Below are 22,748 nucleotides of genomic sequence, written 5' to 3' on the forward strand. Positions count from 1 at the left end.
TGGTCCTTGATTCACCTTTTTTTTTAAAGAAGGCATTTGTTTCTCAGACTTCACATAAGACTACTATAATTATCTCTGTATTTATAAAGTCTCATTTTTTAAATCCAAGCAATCCTAGTTAACCTTTAGTTAAAAATCCTACCCTTTGATTTCATAACCAAATCAGGCTGATGTAATCCTTTTTTTTTGTGCACAGCTGAAGACTCCACATGTACCAAGAGATGCACTTTACAATTGACCAGCTAATTAAGATCTTTGAGTGTATGGTGTCAATAGGTCAGGCTAGACCTCAGGGCAGCAAATATGACTCATTTCTCTTCTGATTATATCATATGTTTCCCGCTTTCAGATCTATTTCTACGGCAATCATATTGACAAATTGAGTAAAATTAAAGGGAACTTGGTGTTACGTAAGTAAGTTTAAATACTACATAATGTAGCATAATTCACAGGCAGTGTCAGTCAGAGAAGTATCTGGAAAATCTGCTTAGCTCCTCCCATTTATTGTAATCTATAATGCAGTGCCAGCTTGTAAAATGAGAGGTGAAAGATACTGCTGCCCAGGGATGGAAATATTTATCCTGCTCCTACTCTGGTGTAACCCATTAAACACCAGGACAGAACTACAATTTAGATGCCTTTCACTGCCAGCTGTCTTTGATGATGGTAACCAAAGTGGTTAATAATCACCCAGTTCCTTTCCCAGATGTTTTTGAAATAAATTATATTACAGTTACTTAAATGTATCCATTTATTTAAACTTTTGAGGAAATTTAGCAGTTTCCACATTCAAGCATCCTCCAAGCTTCTGAGCAGGCTGGAAGAAGCTCACAATACTGTTTGCTGCTAATGCTGGAACGTGAAATAAGTTCTGGGCTTCACATCAGCTGTGATGTCTCATCACAACAATGGGGCCTAGTGAGAGAAGAAAGAAGTAGTTTCAAATAATATTTGGGTTCACATGATCTGAATGGCTACCAGATGGGGTCTGAGCTGCCTGGGGATCTGCCTGGGGGGTGGGAGTTGCCCATGCACGGTGCAGAGGATGAATGGGCTCTCTGTGTCCCCAGTGCCCCGAGTGGGAAAGGCGGCTGATCACATCTGGTGAGAGCCCTGAGCTGGCCCACTGGAGCAGACATCAATAGGGAACCCATGGGCAGAGGGGCTGACAGGGCTTCCTAAGCTGTCAAGTTGTTCCTTAACTGTCCCTTTTACATGATTTATTAATGCTCTGGCACTAGGCAGCAAGCTTTGCAGCTGGAGAGAGGAGAATATTTTCAGTAGCTGCATGGATTTTAGTGCTATTGGCTTCAAAAATCCTTTCTCAGTCAGAAGTAGAGTTACAACTCTAGGGGAATGTGAAATGAAAAAGAAATTACTGAAATGTATATATTTAAGTTTCCAATTATTAGAATGCATCATATAAATGGAAAAGCACACCAGATTACTTATCTGTAATATAGGGAATTTTAACAGTAGCTAAAATATTTGTATTTTTGGTGTATCAGGTTTAGCTGTGTATCATACAGCTAAAATTACAGCTAATTTTCTGATACTTGAAACATTTGTTCTCAAAGATGGCAAATGGATGTTTACCAGTAGTGAACTTAAGAATTAATCACAAATTTATACATTAGGCTAAATAAAATCTATAAAACATCCTCTCTACAATTCATACATTAGTCATGAATCTCAAAGCATTGGAAAAAGTAGAACTCAAAGCTAATAATATTCACTCAAATCTAATATTCACAGCTTTTGTGTGTGAAATTCACTCAAAGCTAATATTCACAGCTTTTGTGTGTGAAACCAGCTGTTCTAATAAGCTACTTCATTTGGAAATCAAAACTATTTTTGCATTATTGCATAATTTGAAAAGAAGTATTGAAATTAGAAATGTGATAATTTTTAGCTTGTAGAATGGCATGCAGTGTGTTGTTTGGTTGTTGTGAAATATCTCATTAAGTGTTTGCTATTTTGCTTGTTAGAATCTACCTTCTTGTATATTCCCAATAGTGGCATTGGGTTAAGAAGTCCATATCGGACAGAGAAAACCTGGTGGGATGATTTGGAATGTTTCTCAGGTGCCCTAGAGAGATAGTAGAGAAAATCATGTTTCTCTCTCTGAGGAGTTTCAGTTTCCTTATGGCAAATACTGTTGCATGACTGAGCTGGACACTGTATCCCTTGTGTCCTGGCCTAGTGGATTCCATGTATGTAGCAGGATACAGCTGGTTCCATACCAGGAAAAGAGACAACTTGTAGCACTCTGTGATTGAAAGGAAGGTGAACAAGGAAAATCTGGCCTGGGAAACTGTATTCCATTGAGCTGAACCTCGCTTCTCTCCTAGCTGTCCCATGGTTTTGCACTGATAACCACGATTAAGCCCAGAAGTAGCTGCCTTTTAACGTTAACTGTGAAGACACTTCATGTGTAAATACTGATTTATCTGGAGTACTGTGTTCACTGAAACATGAACACAAAAGTGTCTGACTCTTGTGGTATGTCGAACACAAATGATACAAGAAAGCACTTAAGTCATGCAAGATGTGGAGGTTTTCAATCCGATTTTCAAACAAAACCATTTAGATTTACTTCAGAAACGAATTTAATCTGGATTCTTACAGGGAAAAACAATCCAGCTGAACTCATAATTTTTATGCTTGAAAGAACTTCTCCTCTTTTTACAGCAACCCCAAAATTCCCATGATTTATATTATTTTTTGGGCTGTCTTTTACTATGCAGTGTAAGAGGCAGTAAGCAGTCTCCTAAACAGGCAACTAACTGCAGGCTGCATGGCAGATACTTCAGTGTCAGATGCTCCTAAAGAAGCACGTCCTCATCACATGGTTCTTGTAAGTCATTCAGTTTATTAAACTGACTATTAAACCAGTTTATTAAGCATTGACTCAAAAATGTCAAATCAAAAAGGGGAAAACAAATCCCTTTCAAGGATTGCTGCAGCTTTGAGAAAGGAAATGAGGCATGGCAGTAAATGCTGAAGCAGGACTGAAGGGTACAAAGGCAGCCTGACCAGTGTCTCAGAACACTATACTTCTACTGCCTTACTATTTTCTTTACAGTAAAGAGTTTTATTTCTATTTTGCATGCAATTCACCCTTCTTGGGCCTGATTATTTTAGTGGAACTAAGAAAATCTACAAAACAAGTGCTTTTTGTAAGAGATGTGGAAACAACATCCCTTTTCAACAAAGAGGTTTTATGTGTTTTCCTTACCTGCTGCACTATGGGAAACAAACTTCCATTCACTTTGTGCAAACTGGAATTGTCTGTACTCTTGTTTTACTGTGCCCATTGCTGCAATTATAGAAATTTCACATTCTCTGAAAGAATATATTGTAATTGAAAAAATGCACTATATTTTTGTATTTTCACAATATCTGCATATTTTGCAGGATGAGAGAGGGGAAGATTACTCACTGGCTTGTCAGCGTAGGGGCTGATGCTTTCACTTGTTGTTGCAGTTCACAAAATAAAACTGACCTGTTCCAGAATTTATAGAAATATGTCTACACAGGCAAAGACTAGACACAAACAGTGAGAAAAAAAAACACTTGGACAACTGAAATAAATGGGAGTAACCAAATATATTTTCCTCCATTCTATCTCATACTATGGAATGGAAATGTTTATTTTGTTGGCTGATATTTATCCACTAAAAATAGCAACAGACAGAAATTTTATAAGATGTGATATATTTGTATGAAGGTTGAGAGTGAGCTGAATAAATCAATGACTAATATAGTGATGAGGGACATAATGGCTTATTTCTACCCATACTTGACATCATGCATTAATTTTGTAGAATTATTCAGGTCTTGAAATAGGGCAGAGGAACAATCTTGATGCCTCTCAAAGGAAATGGTGAGGAGACAGCTAGGAGAAAGAGAGCTAATAGAAACAGAACATAAAAAATCTTTATGAAATGTGTCAAGGCAAGCATTGTAGGCTCCAATTAGTAAATCTAGAAGATCCCAAAAATTAAAGTTTAAAATGTTTTATGATGGAAGTGATAGAAGAAAGATGTCCAGTTAAGCATAAGAGAGGAAGACAAAGTGTCACTGCATTGCAATGAGTCCAGGTCAAATTTTAGTAAGCAAATGAGAATTTCTACACATAGGATGATGGAATCAGAGAATTGATAATGCTGCAAAAGGCCTCTAAGATCATCGAGTCCCACTGTTAAGCCAGAACTGCCAAGTCCACCACTAAACCATGACCCTAAGTGGCACAACCATATGTTTTTTGAACACTTCCAGGGACACTTCCACTACTTCCCTGGGCAGCCTGTCCCACTGCCTGGAACCACTGGCATCACCCTTCTGGGGAAGATATTTTTCCTAATGTCCAATCTCAGCCTCCTCCGGCACAACCTGGGGCTATCTTGTCCCTTGTTACCTGGGAGAAAAGGCCAACTCCCACCTGGCTCCAAACTCCTCTCAGGCACTTGCAGAGAGTGAAAAGCTCATCCCTTAGCCTCCTCTTCTCCAGGCTAAATATCCTCAGCTCCCTCAGCTGCTCCTTGTCAGACCTGTGCTCCAGACCCTTCACCAGCTCCATTGCCCTTCTCTGAACTCGCTCCAGCCCCTCAATGTCCTCACAGTGAGTGGCCCAGCTTCCACTAATGCCAGTTGTTGGTGCTTCATTCCCACAGATAACCACAGGGACAGATAACAGGCAATCCTCAAGGAGTTATGGTATTTCCTGGGCTATTAGAATCCAAACAGGGAACTTTTCTGTTAGCACAGCTGGGCAAGTCCTGAGGCTGGCACAGACCTCAGCACAAATGTGACAAGCTGCCCCAGCTTCCAGCAGGAGTCACCTGGGAAGAACTCTCCACAGAGCTGCATATCTGGGCCACAGATCAGGCCAGCATTTCACTGACTGCACCTGAACTCACAGGGACAGCACAGGCTCGTTCTTCGAGGGAACACCAGGAGCCTGAGTGCTACGGAGGAGTCGAGGTGGGCTGGGAGCTGCGTCAGTTCTTGTGACAATGGGGACATCAGGGTCAGTGTGGGGCAGCCTGAGGGGGCCATCGCTACCCCTGGAGGTAAACCTCTCAAATCTGAAATGGTGTAACTACTGCTTGCACAAGGGCGTGCTGTGTACATGGGGGCACACACATGTAAGTCTAGTTTGGGATTTGTGATGACAAGCGGTTTAGCTAAGGGGAAAGATCCCAGTGTTAGGACCATATTTGGAAGAGAAATGGTTTTCAAGTTTCCTTTGAAATCCTTGATATATTTTTAGTTCAAAAATTTTAATGAAAATTGACTTCTCTAACTGATGAGTACAGAGCCAAAATACTGAAATGAAAAAACTTTATTCCTACTTAAATGAGAAATTTATAGTTACCCATAGAAACACTGCTCCCACAGACACACGCACTGCCAGCACAAAAAGGGAATCTGGTCTGTTATGTTCTGCTCCTAGTACTGCACTCAGCAAAACAATAGAAACACATGTCATTTTAAGCACATGCTTAACCCTTTCTTGAACTGGAGCCTAAAATGTTCCCAGTATTCCTTCCACCCCAGTGCAATGACTACATTAGATACATGAGGAGAACAGCATAAGGGAATGTGCCTATTCTATGGGACAGACTATTTATTTTAGACTTTCTACATACACTGTATTCTTCTTTGTCCATTCCTGCTTCATTAATATTAATAAAAGCTTGTGTATTCAAGACATTTGTAATACTGAATTACATTACTCAGTGGCTCTAATTATGTTATTTCTTGCGTTCCAAACTGACTCCCAGCCGTACTCATATTACCAGGTATAAATAAGAATATGATTCATCATTTACAGAAAGCACATTACATAAGTCAGATACACAGTTGCACAACTGAGCACACAGACTGTCTGCATTGAAGGTACAAAAAGGAACAGGAATGGAAATAGAGCAGATTTTCTATCCTTAGTTTGAAATCAAACGTAGACTACTATACTAATCATGTGAGCTCTGGCTGAAACAAGAAGAGAAAACATTCATCACATGTTTTAGATATTTCAAACTAATAATAGTCTGGGACCGGTTTTCAAAGAAAGACAGAGCTGTGCTTAGGAAGTGTGTGAATCCCAAGTACAACTGCTGCGAATAAAAGCTTTGCTTCTTTGATTCTGTCTGATTCCTCATGAGAAAAATTTACTCCATATGTAGTACATATAATAGTTTTGCAATTCTAATGGAAAGTGTTAGCTACAGGCAGATTACACAGCAACCAAACTCTGCTACATTCAGCAGTGTGCTGTGGCCTACAGATGTGGCTCCAATAATAGTAAGTGAGCTCATCCTTAGTGTGGAAGATTATTCATTAGGGAGAGAATAATGTAAGTGATATGATCATTACATCACCTTTTCCTGTACATTATTCTCACTACAGCTGACAGGGACAACATTTCTCAGTCTAAAGTTGCATTATTTTCAAATTTTGCAGAGTCTAGATAGAAGTGGTGTTTGAAAGTATATGTAAAGATTTATTTGGTAGTAAAGAAGGGCTAGTGCTGCAGGGTTGAATTGCCTCTTCATTGTTTCTCTTTTCTTCATATAAAATAGTTATTCTATAGTGTTACATCCCATATCTATCAACAGTAGCTATTGTAATTTCTAAAGGATTTTTAGAATTTTTTAAGAAAAAGGTTTTTTATATAATCACAGAATCACAGAATGAGGGCTTTTAGTTGAAATAAAGGGCCAATCTGATCAGTGTGTAAAAGAGGTCTTAAACACAAAATTGCCAGAAATTACAACCTCAGGGAAAATTATGTTCCGATTGCAGTGATCACATATTTTGATGAGGATGGAGTCAGTGAAGAAATATGAAAAGATTTCTTAGCTTTTTCTGTGCTTTTGATAATAATGGTTTATATAGCTATAGTCAAGGATGAAGAGAGAGCTACATTCATTATGATTGAGATAAAATTTGCCATGACAGTGTGTTTACTGATGTTACTGCATAAAGAAGAGTAATAAGGTAAATCAAGAGCAGAAGTCTTCCTAATTTTGAAATTATGCATATTTTGGTCTTATTTTTCCAAATTGGACTGTTGTTCCACACAGTTCTCAGCACCTGCCATCAGAATGAGAATTACTATCAAAAGTTTGCAAAAGCCTTAGCCTAGCCTATATTAGTACAGACATACACATTTGTATGCCGTGGCCTCGTTTTTCCAATTTTCACTAAATAAGGACATTGTGAGGACTTAGGACTTGTTCCTGTGCAAATCTTAGTGAGCATTTCTAGAACTGAACTGATATAGCAAAAAAATACCAGTTTCAAAATGCAAACAGTCATCCTATTTGTGCAGCAGACACTCTTCAGACAGCTAATAAAGTTTTAAAAATAAAATCCATTCTCTCCATTTAGTGTATTTGATTGAACATTGAGGTGAGAAACAGGAACAGACTTTTCATTCAGCTCCTCTGCTTTCTCTGGCTAGGACCTCTTTGCATAACCACATGCCACTGTCAGTGCTCACAGAAAAGAAACATGTTGTTGGCTTAAACACATGAGAGTGCAACTGATCCAAGTACCTTGCTTAAGGAAATCAGCACAAAATATTTACCCTGGTTTTGGCTTCTTTGCCATGGTATCTACCTCGTGCACTTGTTGCATTCACAAGGATTTCCTGCTGTTGTGTGGACAAAGCTGGTTTACTGCAGGTGTTTCTGCTTCTGTACTATATTGTTTTTCCTGTCCAAACAGTTACCAAGCAATGCAGTATCAGTCAACACACAGTGTAAGTGCTACAACACCAGCAGACAAGTCTCCCAAATGAAATGAAATTAGATTCTGGAAACCTGCTTACAGAGAGAAAATCCCGTTTTTTCTCTTGTTCCTCTCATTCCCAGATGTGAATGGAATAGAAAATATTTTCTCTTTTTTTTAAACTTGGGTATTTCATACTTGATAACTATGACTTACAAGTTAGAATAACTTAGTTATAGAATAGTATATAATAACATAGTTATAGAATAACTATGTCTTTAAATGGAAGATTTTCCTGATAGAAAGCATTTAAAGATTATTACAGTGTACTGCCAGTAATAAACAATCTGACTGCAAAGGGCTCACTTCCGTAGAAAAATGGAACAAAATAGGTATTATCTATAAAAGCAGAACACTTTGCCATCACCTCTCAGAAGACCTGTTAGATATGCACCCCTATATAAAAAATGACTGTTTAAAACATGTTTGCTATGGGCTGGGGCAGGAGCTCCTGGATGCCACTGCTGCTGTGTCATGAGCAGAGTGGCTGGTGGCTGAGGGCTGCTGTGGTGTGGGAAGTTTCACCCAGAGAAAGAGTCATGTTTTGCCAGCTTACAAACTCCTGTGGGAACACGAGGCAACTTTGCTTGGAAAACTTTGTGGTGCAGATGAGGCCTGAGGAAATGAGGCTCTCTGGCTCCAAGGCCACTTCTCACACGGGCAGAGCTAAGTGCTTCCAGCCCCCTTTCCTCATCCCTGATCACTTCCACGCCTGTGCCCACGCCCTGTTTGTTCTACAATTGTCTGTAGAGCTGAGTAACAAACCAGAGCAGAGAGCTGATCCAACATTAAAAGCTCTCCTCCTCCCCTCCCCTTTTATTCCTATTTTTGAGGACATGCTGAGAGAAACATCCACAGAACCAAGAGCTGCAAAGCTAGGAACCAGATCCTTATAACATCACTGAGAAGCCCAAAGGAAATGAGATACCTAATTAAATCTGTGAATCTGACTTCATATGACCTGTTCAGAATAGTGAGAATCCAGCTCTTTGGATTCTGGAAGTTTCTTCAGATTCTTCCCTGGCACCCTAAAACTCAGTTAATCTTCTTTTTTATTTATTTCATAAATGTTATTTTCATCTGTTGTTTTCTAGATGCTGAAGTTACATTTCACAAATATTTCATTAATTTAATTTCAGTGGATGCTGAAAAATGTACTAAAAATGTTGACTTAAGTCCTAGCTGAGGGATATGCAAATGTAACTGTATTCCAAAGATATTTGCATTAAAGATCTAATTGAATTAACTGTTCACACAGCTTCCACAGTCAGCTTGTCATGGCCTCATTTCAAGCTTGACTACATCTATTTTTGATAGAGAGATTTAAAAGGTTTTCTCCTTTCCCCTGGGATTAAAGATAGGGATGAGCACTAATTAGCCACCTGCACCCACAGCACAGTGCTGCAGCTTGTTTACCTTACAGAATCTGCTGCACCCCTGGGGAAAAAATCAGTGTGGTGGGTTTTTTCTTTTAAACATTTCAAGTTCAGTTTTTCCAAGAGAGGTTTAACAGTTTGCACAATTGTTAGCATTTCTAGGAGGAGCAAGAGTGCCTGTTTCTCACACTGCAACCTGGATTCAGTAGAGGAAATAATAAATACTGGGTTTTTTTTCTTATCTATTCAATTTTTCTTGTTCATCAGGTGAGTCACACATTTGGTGTTACCTGCAGCGCTTTGATGCCCACAACATATAAAATGAGACTTTGAAAATAAAAGTAGCATTTAGCAATCACAAGAACTCTACTCATGTTAGCATGATGTAGAATCCACTAAATAGGCAATTAAAATACAAGAAAAACCCCAGAAATAAATAAAAGAAACTTTTTCATAAATCCTTTAATGTAGTGATGTTTAAATAGTTTTTAAATTTTTTTTAAATTGAATGAAGCACTATTTAGGACTAGCAGCTGAAAGAGTTGCAATTTAAACTACAGTCAGATTCTTTTTTACTGTTTTTTCTTACCTTGGCATTTTCTGACTAAGAATGGTAAAAAAAGTGTTCTGCTTTGTTTGTCTTTTATAAGTTCTGACTCAGTGGCAGGCAAGTACTACTTATGGGCCTGATGTAAAGCCTAGTGAAGTCAACTGGAATGTTTCCAATGACTTAATTAGACTTTGGATTGGGTCTGAACTGCAGCAATTTACTCAACTCTAGAGCATAAATTACAGACATAAAAAACAAATTATTTGTGTGTTGCAGGATTACTGACAGCAAAATGTATGATGTCAGAAAAATAATAGGCAGAGATAGCCTGCACAAGTTGGAAAAGCTTAAAATACAGCCAAAGATAGGGGAATACTCTTTGGCAGGAATAGAGACAGTCTCAGTTCCAGTGCCAGTGGAGGAAAGTTGAGTAATTTGACAGACAATTATGTGATTAATCTAGCAGGAGAAGACACTCTCTGTCTCCCTCAGTCACCACTCTGCTGCCTGAGCACTGGACTAATATCTGGATGAGATGATGGTCTGCTGGTCAGCAGGAAGGGCCCTGAGTCTGTAACCCCTGGAAACCCCTTTGGAAATGTTAAAAATTCCAGTGGCCAAGACTCAGAGCAGAAGTGAATGGTACCAGCCAAACACATCAGCTGAGTTTGTGGCTAGAGTAAATAAGATAGTGTTGAAGAGAATGGAATGTGAATGTTACTCAACAAGAAGTCAAGCAATCTCTACCTGAACCACAATATTTTGTTGTAGAGAAATATCTCCCAATTGTTGTTCTGAAATTCCATACTGCATGTCTCAGTGAGTTAGGAATGATACAACGAGCTAGGTAGGTACTTGTTTCAGTCAAAACTTACAAAATTTCCCCTTGTTTGAAAACCTTGGGATGCCAACATCTTGCCTCAGCTGCCCCAGAAAAACTAACTAAATATTTGTTACAAAGGGGGTGTTTGTATACACCTATTCTCAGGTAAGTATTTTATTTCAGCACACAAGAACCTAATCAGTGAAGAGTAATTCTACTTTGGAAAAAGATTTATTATTTTGAGTAAACTGATTTTTTGTTCTGGAAAAGCCTATCCAAGCAAGAATTGTTATCCTGGAATAGTTAATTATGCAACAGCTGTCAGTCCAGGTTGGAGTACATCTCTTTATCTTCCCTTTATTAGCAAATCAGGAAAATTTTTCATGGAGAAGAAGCCTGTAGACCATTTTAGAGAAGCATTTACATAAAACAGTTTGTATTTTAAGAAAGTGAAAAGAAATACGAAGAAATGGGGGCAAATACCTTTACATCAGTAGCTAATGCTACATTGTAAGCCACATAACTGAAGGACATATAATTTGTTTTAAAAGTTGGTGTGCAAAATAAAATGATATTTTCCAAAAGACACAAAGATGCGAGTTCAGCTTTAAACTGAGGTATATATTTTCAGTTAATGGGTTTTGTCTTACATAAATTTATATGCAAAATTCATTAATGCAGCAGCATTTTTTCATTTGTTTTTAAGTAATGTTTTGCAATTAGAAATCATCTCCCTCTCCCAAAAGGAAACAAACCCCCTCCTCCAACGTGAATAAATATGAAAATGTTTTAGCATTCCTTTTCTCTTCAACTTTCTCTATATTTTGTCTCCATTTGTTTTCATCATTTGTTTTCAGAGTTGAAAACAGAGGATGGGCAGAGAAATTGGACAGACAAATGGAAAATAAAAGTCAAGTTTTGGGTTTTTTTCCTGTTATTACATCAGGTGACACAGTAACAAACACAGATAAGATACTGAACAAACAAATCTTTCCTCAGATCACACCTGTGCCGTAAAGTATGGTCATTTTTTACCACTCTATCAGTCTAATAGCCAATTCTCCTCACAAACCTTTCCTCACTTACTGCCTCAAATTGTCATGGTCATCATAACACCTTCCAAACTGGAACAGAAAGAACGGGAAAGGAAAAAATCACAGAGAGAAGAAAGTCTTTAAATGATTCTTGGAAAGAAAAAATTAGAGTAACTGGAAATATTTGTCTTTTTAAATCATTATACAAGAAAAGATGCTTTCTGAGAGAATTCTTCCCCTTTGTTTTTACACTGGCAGAAACTGTTGTCTTTTTCTAAAATAGCATCTGTTTTCTGCTGGGCAGATCCACACAACATCACCTCACACACTCCTGCTTTGGTCCAGTAAAACATGCTCAACTTCTCCTACGTATACCCTGTGTGAATTACTGTCAACAGATAATAAATTATTTGATGCAAAGAGTTTGTTTAACATTATTAAAACAATTTTGGTAGCATTCCCAGGCAGGATTTTTACACTAATTTTCCCACATAAGAATGGCAATTAAACAGCATGAAAAGTGACTTCCAGTTCCCAAAGTTTCGTTTCATTTGGGAGCCAATATGATTTAGTGGCTAGACAAGTTTAAAAGACAAGGAGCCAGAAGAGTTTAACATTTTCAGGAAGTTTGATCAGTTCACTGAATCACCTTGGGCTTCTCAGTTAACTGTTATGTTCTTTAGTGAAACCATCTGTAACAGTGGGTGAAAACACCCCCAAATCCCCCCCAAAATATCCAACCTAATTCAGAAACAGATGCTTACGTCTGGTTCTGTTCTCTAAAGCAAACAAATTACAAAAAAAAAGAAAAAAAAAAGGAGCAAGACAAATATGGCACGAGAACAAGACATTCTTTAGCAACCTTACAAGTCAAGCTGAGACATAGCTGCAATGAAAGCCTTCTCAGCTGCAGTGCTGCATATCATTGAGTTAAAAGCCAGCATAACATACACTCTGATGTCTACTTGATTATTAAATGCTTACTTTGAAACTAGAAGGCAAAATTCAGACTTCACTTATACAGCTGCAACCTCACTGACTTCAGAAAAAAACAGTGCAAGTCCATGGAGTAGCATCCTGTGAAGTCTGAACTCCATGCTTACAAAAGAAACTTTTAAGTCAAGGAACAGGCATTGCACTCTTTGCTGACACATGTGCTTGCCTGAAAGCACTGTGCATTTTATGGTACTTTATCAAAGAGAAAACAGTTGTCATGGCCATTGTTCTAATCTGGACACCAGCTCAGACTGTCTTGTGAAAAACAGCAACACCACTATTACCATAAAAAGCTGTACAGCAAATGGAGAAATTAACGTGGCAGTGAAGGCACGAGAACAGAGATCAGGAACCCACCCCGGCTTCATTTCCAGATGTATCAGACACTTCCTGCATGATCGTGTACATATCATCAAACTTTGTTGTTCCAGTTTCCTCATCTACAAAATGGATAGGGAAGCTCTTGTTCAAGAGGTTCTGTGCTTTGAGACTGAGATGAAAAAAAGGCTTAAAAGGTCTGCAGTTAAGGAGGAACTGCACATTGTTAACTATGGCAGCCTTACTTAATTGTTTTCCTTTTCAGTTAATGCACTATTAGTTAATTTGGCTTATCACTGAAAACATTCTGCAGTAGAGGCATACCCAGTTTAAATGCCCCTAAGTGTCACCATCAGCTGAATTAATACTCTTACACAAAATGCACGTGAATGTTGCACTTGAAAATGTGCAGAAGGCCTGCATCCCACTGAAATGCAACACAGCATGTGGCAAACCTACAGTTTCAAAGAGCATTACTTGCAGTTGCTGACAGAACCTAGGATCATAGAGGTATTTTCAGCAAAGCAGTGGCACTCCTCTGCATAACCCTAATCACAAGCAGATACTGCAATTCTGTCCCTGCACACATCAACAGCAGGACTTGACCTTGCCACAGCACAGGGAGCCACTAATGCACACAAAGAGCCTCTCGTGGCATCAAGCCAACAAAAGAGTGCATTTCTGTGCCTGTGCTCAGCTGGCAGTGGCAGAACAAATGGGAGAACAACCTGGCAATGCCCTGCTGCTTTATTTACACCTCAGAGCTGTTGTAGCACAGTGGCTGGGGACACACTGAGCTCAGAGAAATGGACATCATTTAGCCCTGTGTTCCGGAGCCGGGCTGCACCCTTCATTTTCAGTCAAAAACCCCGTTTTCTATTGTGGTTTGGTTTGTTTTGTTGGAGATTTTTTCTGGGGGGAGTGGAATTGTGGTTGGGTTTTTTTGGAGTCGGCCAGCATGCATGGAGTGCACTGCCTGTGTTCCACTACCAGCACACCAGTCCCTGGTGCGCTGTCCTCGCACTTGAACACGTCAGAAAGCCCAGAGCCCGACATGCCCGGGGAGCTGCCGGCATCTAACGACCAAAGGCTGAACTACAACCCCGGCCTCGTCAGCCACAGGGAAACCGCTGCCCCTGCACGCCACACATTTTCACTTGTTCTGGGGCTCAGAACGGCACAGGCGACAGAAGGCTAGAGCTGGAATGCCCCAAAAAAAAAAAAAAATCTTATTACTCAACAAGATTGACCCCTACAAAGTCCATCTCTTTGTATTTTTTTCCATTTACCACTAGATGTCTATTACTAACATGACTTATGCTGATTTTATTAATGAATATCATTTCATGCACTTGCACTTATTTTAAACAAAGTTGATAGTGCTATGAATTGCTGCCCCTTCCAAAACACTTCAAAGAATAAATATTCTGCTGCAATATTAGAGATTTATATATTTGAATGATATTTTTTCCTGCCTTGTTAAAAGACAGGCTCCTCCCATCACATACAGCCTCCATACACATGAAGAAAAGTACCTGGATTCTGGAAGATTCTTATTTTGTCCCTGATTTAAATGTAAGGCAAAAAAAAAAGGTTCTTCCCTGGTAACTTCTCTGGGTCTCTAAAATAAAATAATAAAAATAAAATCAATCAGGTTGGTTGATTTAAAATTTAAACATGTTTGCTTTGCAAAATAAAATAATACTAATACTACAGAAGTAGCATTATTAAGCAGTATGGACTTTCTGTTCAAGCTGCTGAAGGATTACTCTTGGTTTGCTGAAGTGTTGAACCAGTTTCTGACAAGCATCTTTTTCTGCAAAGAAGGTGGCAGTATTTCCTTCACCTCTGTTCATTCAACCAGCTCACTTAAATGGATTCTGCTGATTTTTTTTTTCATTATTTCCATCCATAAATACATAAAGAGGTGCAGGATGATCTCTACTAGTTCTACACACTAGAATGACTGAGAGATCAAACAAATCACGTGCTCTTCCTGCAAGTATACTTCCATTTTTTACTAAAAGCTTTTTCAATGCAAAACATATTTAGAGAATCTCCTTAAGAAGAAGGACCAAATACATTTATCTTATTCAACTAAAAGCAACTATAAAGAGGTTTTTTTTCCCTCATTTTTTTCTTTCAAATCCTATATTTAACCACTAGGAGTCTGGGATGAACCACAAGTAAATGTGTAACAACTACCTAAGGGAAAAAAAAGAAATTAAACAGTCCTCATCTTCCCAAACAGTGAAATGTATGTACAAATTAAGATGTTATGTTAAAATCTGAAATGTCTCAGATGTATGTAACTATACTACAGCCTCTTTGCTAGAAAAAAAAAAGGTAAATTATGCATGAAGACCATAATCAGCACGTTTTAATGGTTACCAAACAGTGAAAAATCAGTCTTTAATTCACAATACAACTGTAATTTAATATAAACCATCATTTAAATCACACTTTTCTGTTCACTGGCTTAGGAGTAATATTCATGGCAACTGATTTAAAGCACTCCTCCAAAGTGTTACTGTTTACTCATTCCAAGCTACAGGAAATATTTTTTCTGCAAACACTGCTGCCAGACTCCTGCCTTTTTCTAGCTGCAGTCACACAGTTACTTCTGTAAACAGGGTTATGGCATTGGTTCCCTTGGACGTGTGGGAAGCTCCTGGCAGCCTCTTGCAGAAGCCACCCCTGTGGGCCTCCTCTGCCAAAAACTTGCCACACAAACCCTATACAAAGCTCTGGCAGCATAAAGAAACTGTGAAAATAGTACTTTTTTAGTACAATGTACCTACCCGTTCACATTACCTAAAGTGATAGCCCCCAATTCACAGCCAGCTACTCATGTTCTACATTTACACCACTAAAAATGCTGTTTTAAATTGATATGGTTCTGCCATCTTCCTTCTGTGCTTATAGTACCACTCATGAGTTCTGAAAGCTTCTAAAAGCCTCAATTTACCTCAAATGCCTTCTTGCCTCCACTCTCAGCAGCTCTTGACTTTACAAATCTTCAGACCAACATCTTCAAGACAGGTTATGAAGTGTTCCCTCAAGGGTGAAAGGAACAGCTTTTACCACAACATGCTTTTTGTCATTTGTGTTATACTGAATGGTAACCATTTGTCTAAAAAAAAAAAACCCAACCAAGGAAAATGTTCTTCCCCAAATGAGAGACTGCAATGGGATATTCTGCCCAGAATCTGAAGACACACCTTTCACAGCAGCATAAATAATATTTCTGGTATAACTTAGAAGTGTGACCCTTGTGTCACATGCAGCCCTTTTATCCTTTTTCATTCTATGTGGGACAGCATTAATTAGTTGTTCCCACAGGAATTCATTCCACAAACTCATACCAGCCCTTCTTTTGCTTGCTCTATTGTGCAGAGATACTAAGCTGCTGCCCGTGCCATCAGCCCATCATTTTTTGGGTGCTGCCCAGCTGAATGTTGAGCACCTTGAATCTGATATGGCATTAAATCTTTTAAAATTCTGGCCTTGACCAGAGCTCTCCAGAAGGAAAAATGTTACATGATTACTAAATTTTTAAGGAATGATTATTTCAAAGTGAAGCAGACTGCATTTTTTGTAGTTCCCTGAGACGCACTGAAGGAATGCAGATCCTGGGAGTGTACAACCTTTGGCTCACACATAAAGCACAAAGATGCAGGCAGCTATAAATAGCATGCAGGAATAATGCAACCAATACTATATGCTGCTATAACTGAACCTCTATTCTGCCTGAGGGACATGAAATCCAGGCCTAGTCTTCATCAGCAGAATGAAATCCAAGTTTGTCCATACACAGACATCCATAAATAAAATGGAATCATGGAAGAATGAAACTAAAACTTTTAACAGGCTGTTCAGATTCCGTTCAGAAGGGGTTGGGACAACTCTAACATTCTTTGTCTCTCAGGCTGGGGTTTGACAGGACACAAATCTCACCATGGACTACTAAGCAAATAGGCAACTTAAAATATTTTTTTATAACCAGATCACCCTCTTATTTTTTTAAACTGTGTTCCCTTAAGCATTAGGCTTTATCACCACTATTAATGTTCATGCTAGCTAGCTTGAAGTATTTATTTATTAATGCCCCTAAACTCTTTGGCTTGATCATGTGTTTGAGTGCTGATCCGAGAATCACAGAATCATGGAATGGTTTTGGTTGGAAGTGACCTTGAAGATCACCTAGTTCCAACACCTCTGCCATGATGTCCTGGTTTTGGCTGGGATAGAGTTCATTTTTTTAAAAGTAGTTGGTACAGTGCTCTGTTTTGGATACAGTATGAGAAAAATACTCTGATGTTTTGGTTGTTGCTAAGTAGTGCTTACCCTTAGTCAAGGACTTTTCTGTGTCTCATGCTCTGCCAGTGAGGAAGTGCATGGAAAGCTGGGAGGGAGCTTGGCCAGGACAGCTGACTCACAGAATCATAGAACAGTTTGGGTTGGAAGGGGTTCTAGTTCCAGCACCTCTGCCACAGGCAGGGACACCTTCCACTGGATCAGGTTGTTTAGAGTCCCACCAAACATGGCCTTGAACAATTCCAGGGATGGGGCATCCACACCTTTTCTGGAGAACTTCTGCCAGTGCCTCACCATCCCCAGAGTAGAGAACTTCTTCCTAGTGTCTAATATAAACCTACCCTCTTTCAGTTTAAAGCCATGTCCCCTTGGTCTGTTGCTACAGGCCCTTGTAAAAAATCCCTTGGCAGCTCTCTTGTAGCCCCTTTTAGGTGCTGAATGGCTGCAGGTAAGGTCTCCCCTGAACCTTCTCCAGGCTGAAAAACCCAATCCTCCCAGCCTCTCTTGACAGGAGAGGAGCTCCAACCCTCTGAGCTTGTCCATGGTCCTCCTCCGGACTCGCTCCAACAGCTCCACACCCTTTTAGTGCTGCACTGCAGGGGGGCTCTCAGCAGAGCAGGGGGGCAGAACTCCCTCCCTTGCCCTGCTGGCCATGCTGCTTTTGAGCTTCCAGCCTGAATAAGCTTTATAGTCAGGGGAAAAAGAATTCGAATTTGCATTTGCTATGCACTTGCATACTCAGAACCTTCCCACTATTTCTTTACAAGCATTCCACATATTTCTTCATGTCTGCTAGACCACTTCCGAGGAACAGCAACGGAATATGAGAACACACTTTGTGTATGGGTCACATTGCAGAAATATACACAATTACCGCGCCAGCACACAGGTACCGAGGGCACCAGCTTCTCCTTCTGGCAGCACAACGAGCTGTGGGATATGCCGTGGGGCTGAGGGGTGATGCCCCCAACCCGTGTGGCCGTGGGGCGATCCCCCCGTGTGGCTGAGGGGCGATCCCTCCAAGGCGCATGGCTTGGGATGTCCCCTCCACACCGTGTGGCTGTGGCGTGATCCCTGCGGCCAGCGTGACGCGGCGTGTCCCCTGTCCCATCCCACACCTATTCCCCGGGCTGCTGCCTCGCTAAGAAGGGAATGGACCCGTCAGGAACGCGCTTAGGAACGTTTCGCGTGGCGCCCCACAGGTGGAGCGGGGCGCTCCGGCCCAGCTGAGGGCAGCGCCGGCACATGGCACTTCCCGCCCCTCGCCGGGACCTGCTGGGTGAGGGGAAGGAAAGGTTCCTAGGCTGTACCACTGCGCGCCTCGCGGGTGAGGACGACATGAGGCGACTGCCGCTCTCCTCGGCACCATCCGGCTCCCCCGAGCCCACCAGGGCGGGATCCCAGCCCAGCATCCCAGCGCTACATCCCGCTCGCTGCCCCGGCGCCCGGGCGCGCTCCCCACCCGCCTCTTTCCTCCCTTCGGCGCCCCCCCGCGCGGCGAATGGTGCGAGCCGCAGGTGTGGCCGGCGGGACAAACCAACAGCGGGCGGGGGGGGATCGGCGCGGCGGGAGGGCGGGACGGGACGGGGCTGGCAGCGGGCGCATCACCGGGAGCGGAGCGGGCGGAGCGGCCGCCGCGGGAGATTGAAGTGCCGGGGCCGCGGCGGGGCGAGGAGCGTGAGGCGTCGCCGCCACTGCCAGCGTCGCCCGTGCGGAGGAGAATAGGAGGCCGGTAAGTGCCATGGGCTGGCGGCAGCGGGAGTGCGGCCCCGGCGGTGCCGGGGGGGCGGGCAGGACACGGCGGGGCAGCGGCCGCGGCTCCGGGAGGCCGGGGGTCCGCCCCTGCCCCGGTGCCCGTCCCCGGCCTGCCCCGCCGAGCCGCGGGTGGGAGAAGGCGCGTGGCGAACCGGGAAAGGGCGCGCGAGGCGGGGAGCGCCGGGCTGCTCTCGCCAAGGTTGCTGGCCCAGGTGTTGGGACGGGCAGGCCGTGACCTGGATCACAGAACCAAGCTTCGTCTAAAGATAAAGTTAGATTTTTTTTTAAATTTTTTTTTTTTTCCCCTGAAAAAAATTTTTTCGGCTTGAGTCAGCTTCCTGGGCTGATTCAGGGTAGGGGCAGTGAGAGGAGAAACTCGTGGCTGGAGCTGATGCACGTGGTGTAAGTGCTGGTCGAAAGTGTTAATAGGGCTGCCGGCTAATTAGCACATCTGTATTAACTCTCATTAGAGCATCTGCAGGAGCTCTAGTTAGAACATCTGCAATAACTCGTGAGTTATAATTTGGTCATTCTTATCTTGATGGAGCATTTATTTTAATGCTGAGGTGTTTCAGGTGCCTTTGGGTGGGTGCATTTCTCTTTGAGCCTTAGCAAATATGTGTACGGAGTGGCTTTCTTCATCGAGAACTAAATCTCTTTAGAAATGGATTGATTCTTGTATAGCAGCACTTGGAAAAAACTCTGGGGGTCATCATCACTTGATCAGCTTCAGGGCTGATTGCAGGAAGAGCAGGATTTTAGCACACTGACAACTGGACAACTTTAATGCTCTAATTTTCTGTGTATTCACTTATCAGAAACACATTTGCATCCTGTCACATACTGAATGGCCTGGTGTGTATAGGCATTCTTGAGTCTAGCAGATGTGATGAAAGGCATTTGCCCTTCCCCTCACCAGCCTATAGAATCACAATGACAAAAGGCTGAAATATGTGAGAAGACAGATTTGTTAAATATTAGAGCATAGTACTGCCTCTAAACATGATAAATAGAGTGAGTAAAAAATTGGATATTCCTAAGAAAGTCTGTGACTGGACACCAGTTTGATAGGTCTCAAAAGCATCTTCCCAAATTACTTTTATCTACAGAAGAAGCAGCTCTCACATGCAGGACTCTGCTACCCTGAGTTCCTTGAGTGAATGTGGTAGCTGAGTCAGTGGCAGCAACTGTTTATAGTTCAGTCTTGTTAGGTGATGTTTCCCATCTTCTGGGGAGAAGTTGGAGCTTTCCCTCCAGCCTCTTGCTGGTATTTTTATCCTCTTCCTTGTCTAAAACATCCATCCCCGTGCTGCCTCACTGTGTCTTGGAGGCTTGGCTGCGGGTAGGGCTTTGCTTTCACTTCTTTCACTTTCTGTTCTCCTTGCCTACAGACACAGAGATATGAGGAACTGGCATTTGTTTCTTATTCCTTTCTGGCAAACCTGAGCTTCTGTTAGGAAAGATGGTGTGATGCTGGTGGAGCACTGGACTTGGGCTGGCTTGTAAACTTGTGTTTATTAAATAAAGTTACTTATTATTATTATTACCTAGGGCTCTGAAGTCGGCACCCTCCCTAGGCTTATTGCTGTCAGCTGAAAGTAAAAATCAGCATTTCCATTCAAGTTGCCTTACAAGTTTGAAGAGCATCCTTTCTTGTCACATTTTGTGCATCAAAGCCTTCTAAGCCCCATTTACAATTCCGAGCAAAATTTAATCATGTAATTGTGATATGAATGCTTGGGCTTCTTACAACTAGGAGTGGCATACAAGAAAAGTAATACATTAAAAGTATTGAGTGACTGTGCCTTTTTAAAATCTAATTTTCAATCAAGCCCTCTTTTACTATCTACGTTTTATTTTCATCTTCTTTCCTGCAAGTGTATGGAATTAAAAAATAATCTTACAATCTCATTTGTTGGGGGGAAACGTCAAACCAAACAAAGCCTAACTAAACACACATACCCCACATACTGTGGATTAGGTTTCAGACAAAATCATAGAACATGAAGGGGTTGGAATGGACCTTAAACATCATCTAGTCCCACCTCCACTTCCCTGTGCAGGGGTACCTCCTGCTAGACCAGGTTGCCCAAGGCCTTATCCAACCTGGCCTTGGACACTTCCAGGCATGGGGCATTCACAGCTGCTCAGGGCAACCTGCTCCAGTGTCTCACCCTCTCACAGTGAGAATTTCTTCCTGATATCTAACCTAAATTTCCACCCTGTGAGTTTGAACCTGTTATTTCTTGTCCCATCACTACAGTTCCGAGTCCCTCTTCTGCTTCCTGTTAGGTCTCCTTCAGATGCTGGAAGTTTGTTGCATGATTTCCATGCAGCCTTCTCCAGGCTGAGCAGCCCAAGCTTTCTCAGCCTGTCTTTGTAGGGTAGGTGCCCCAGTCCCATTATCAACTTCGTGGCCTCCTCTGGACTTGCTCCAACAGTTCTGTGTTCCCCTTGTGCTGGGAGCACCGGAGCTGCACACAATATTCCAGGTGGGGTTTCAGCGGAGGGGAATAGAGGGGGAGGCAATCCTACCCCCCTGCCTTGCCCTGCTGCCCACGCTGCTTTGGATTCAGCCCAGGATACGTCTGGCTTTGTGGGCTGCGAGCGCACACTACGGGGTTAAGGCTGTTTTTCACCACCCCCCCCCCCGGTGCTGGTTTTAAACTAAGAAGCAATGGAATGATCCGGGCCGGGAGCGCGGCTGACAGCCCGGCCCCGGGCGCTGTGTCCGCCTCCTCCTGCTGCCTCCTCCTCCTCCGGGACTACGGCTCCCAGCAGCGCCCGGGCTGAAAGTGAAAATAAGCGCCAGGTTACGCTCCTGTTTGCGCCCTCCGCCTCTCCCTCCCTCCCTCCCTCCCGGCGGGCCGCACGTGTCCTTCCTTTCCCTTTTGTTTTCCGCCCGCAGGCCGGCTGCGCGCCCGGGACCCGGCGGAGCTGCCCCGGCCCTCCGCAGCGGCCGGCAGCCGCGGCGGTGACGGAGCTGCCGCTCGGGGCTGCGCAGGAAACTTTGCCGCTCCTCTCGGCGCTCCCCACATGCGAGTGGACAACGTGAAGCCGGCTGCCGCTCTTCCTGCCGCTCCCGTTCCTGCTCCTGCGGCTCCGGCTGCTGCACCTGTGCCCGGCCCCGGGGCTGCGCCGCGGCTTCTCCTCGCCATGTGGGACTAGGAGGTTCTCCTCCTTCCGCGGTGAACATGGATGCGGCGGGCAGGGCCGGCGGAGGGGAGCAGAGCCATCCCGGCAGCGGCAGGGACGCCGCCGGGGACACGTCCATGGACCGCTACCTGCGATCTCAGGGCTTGTACAGGAAGAAAGTGGCCAAGGATGGCTCCTGCCTTTTCAGGGCTGTGGCCGAGCAGGTAACTGGTTACATAAACAAAGCTCCTTCTCACGAAGGCATGGGAAGTGGATCTCATTAGTGGGTGGTAATTAGTGTTAAAACGCAGACAGGTATAGGTTGAGGTTATGCAGTCGTGTGCCAGTGAAAAACGTGACTTTTAAGAAATAATTTCCGCCTTGCGAGGTGAGAGAAGTTCTGTGTGTTCAGCTGCCTCCTGCCACCAAGAAATCCTTATCTGTTTTGACCTTCCACCGCCTCCTCAGAGGTTTTTTCAGTGTTAAGATCTCAACATCGAAATACAGCTGCTGGGTATGAGATTGTCTAGGAAAAGAAATTTAGAGCTGAAAAGCCACGTTCTTAGTTTTGTTAACTAGTTGACTGTAAAATTAGAGAAAGTGAGTAATTTATTTTCTGTTCTTCCTGTTGAATTCCCCTCCCC

The 22,748-nt window shown here is 42.5% G+C and overlaps 1 protein-coding gene and 1 long non-coding RNA gene across 15 annotated transcripts in view; one reads left to right on the forward strand and one right to left on the reverse strand.

The window, feature by feature from the left end:
* Positions 1 to 685: 685 nt before the first annotated feature.
* On the reverse strand, positions 686 to 18,145 carry LOC135298794 (uncharacterized). 4 transcript variants are annotated; one of them, XR_010360825.1, is made up of 6 exons: positions 17,245 to 18,145; positions 15,866 to 15,954; positions 14,433 to 14,518; positions 3,443 to 3,505; positions 3,239 to 3,319; positions 686 to 915 (listed from the first exon to the last, which is right to left on the reverse strand). It is a non-coding gene; the product is annotated as an uncharacterized LOC135298794 (long non-coding RNA). The 4 variants fall into 4 exon arrangements; XR_010360823.1 differs by having other exon boundaries at positions 3,239 to 3,345; XR_010360822.1 differs by lacking the exon at positions 686 to 915 and having other exon boundaries at positions 3,124 to 3,345.
* A 650-nt stretch (positions 18,146 to 18,795) lies between these two features.
* OTUD4 (OTU deubiquitinase 4) overlaps positions 18,796 to 22,748 on the forward strand; it is a 28,302-nt gene continuing 24,349 nt past the window's right edge. For 9 of the 11 annotated variants that reach the window (XM_064416750.1, XM_064416752.1, XM_064416755.1 and 6 more), the window contains exons 1-2: positions 18,796 to 18,946; positions 21,878 to 22,328. In XM_064416750.1, coding sequence (XP_064272820.1) covers positions 22,164 to 22,328 — 165 coding nt within the window. In that variant the 5' untranslated portion in view covers positions 18,796 to 18,946; positions 21,878 to 22,163. Of the gene's footprint in view, positions 18,947 to 21,877; positions 22,329 to 22,436; positions 22,493 to 22,599; positions 22,619 to 22,748 lie in introns of those variants that run through there. The other 2 variants (XM_064416757.1, XM_064416758.1) reach the window with 2 other exon arrangements.

The sequence above is a fragment of the Passer domesticus genome, chromosome 4 (assembly GCF_036417665.1).
Source record: "Passer domesticus isolate bPasDom1 chromosome 4, bPasDom1.hap1, whole genome shotgun sequence".
In the NCBI taxonomy this organism is placed as follows: domain Eukaryota; kingdom Metazoa; phylum Chordata; class Aves; order Passeriformes; family Passeridae; genus Passer; species Passer domesticus.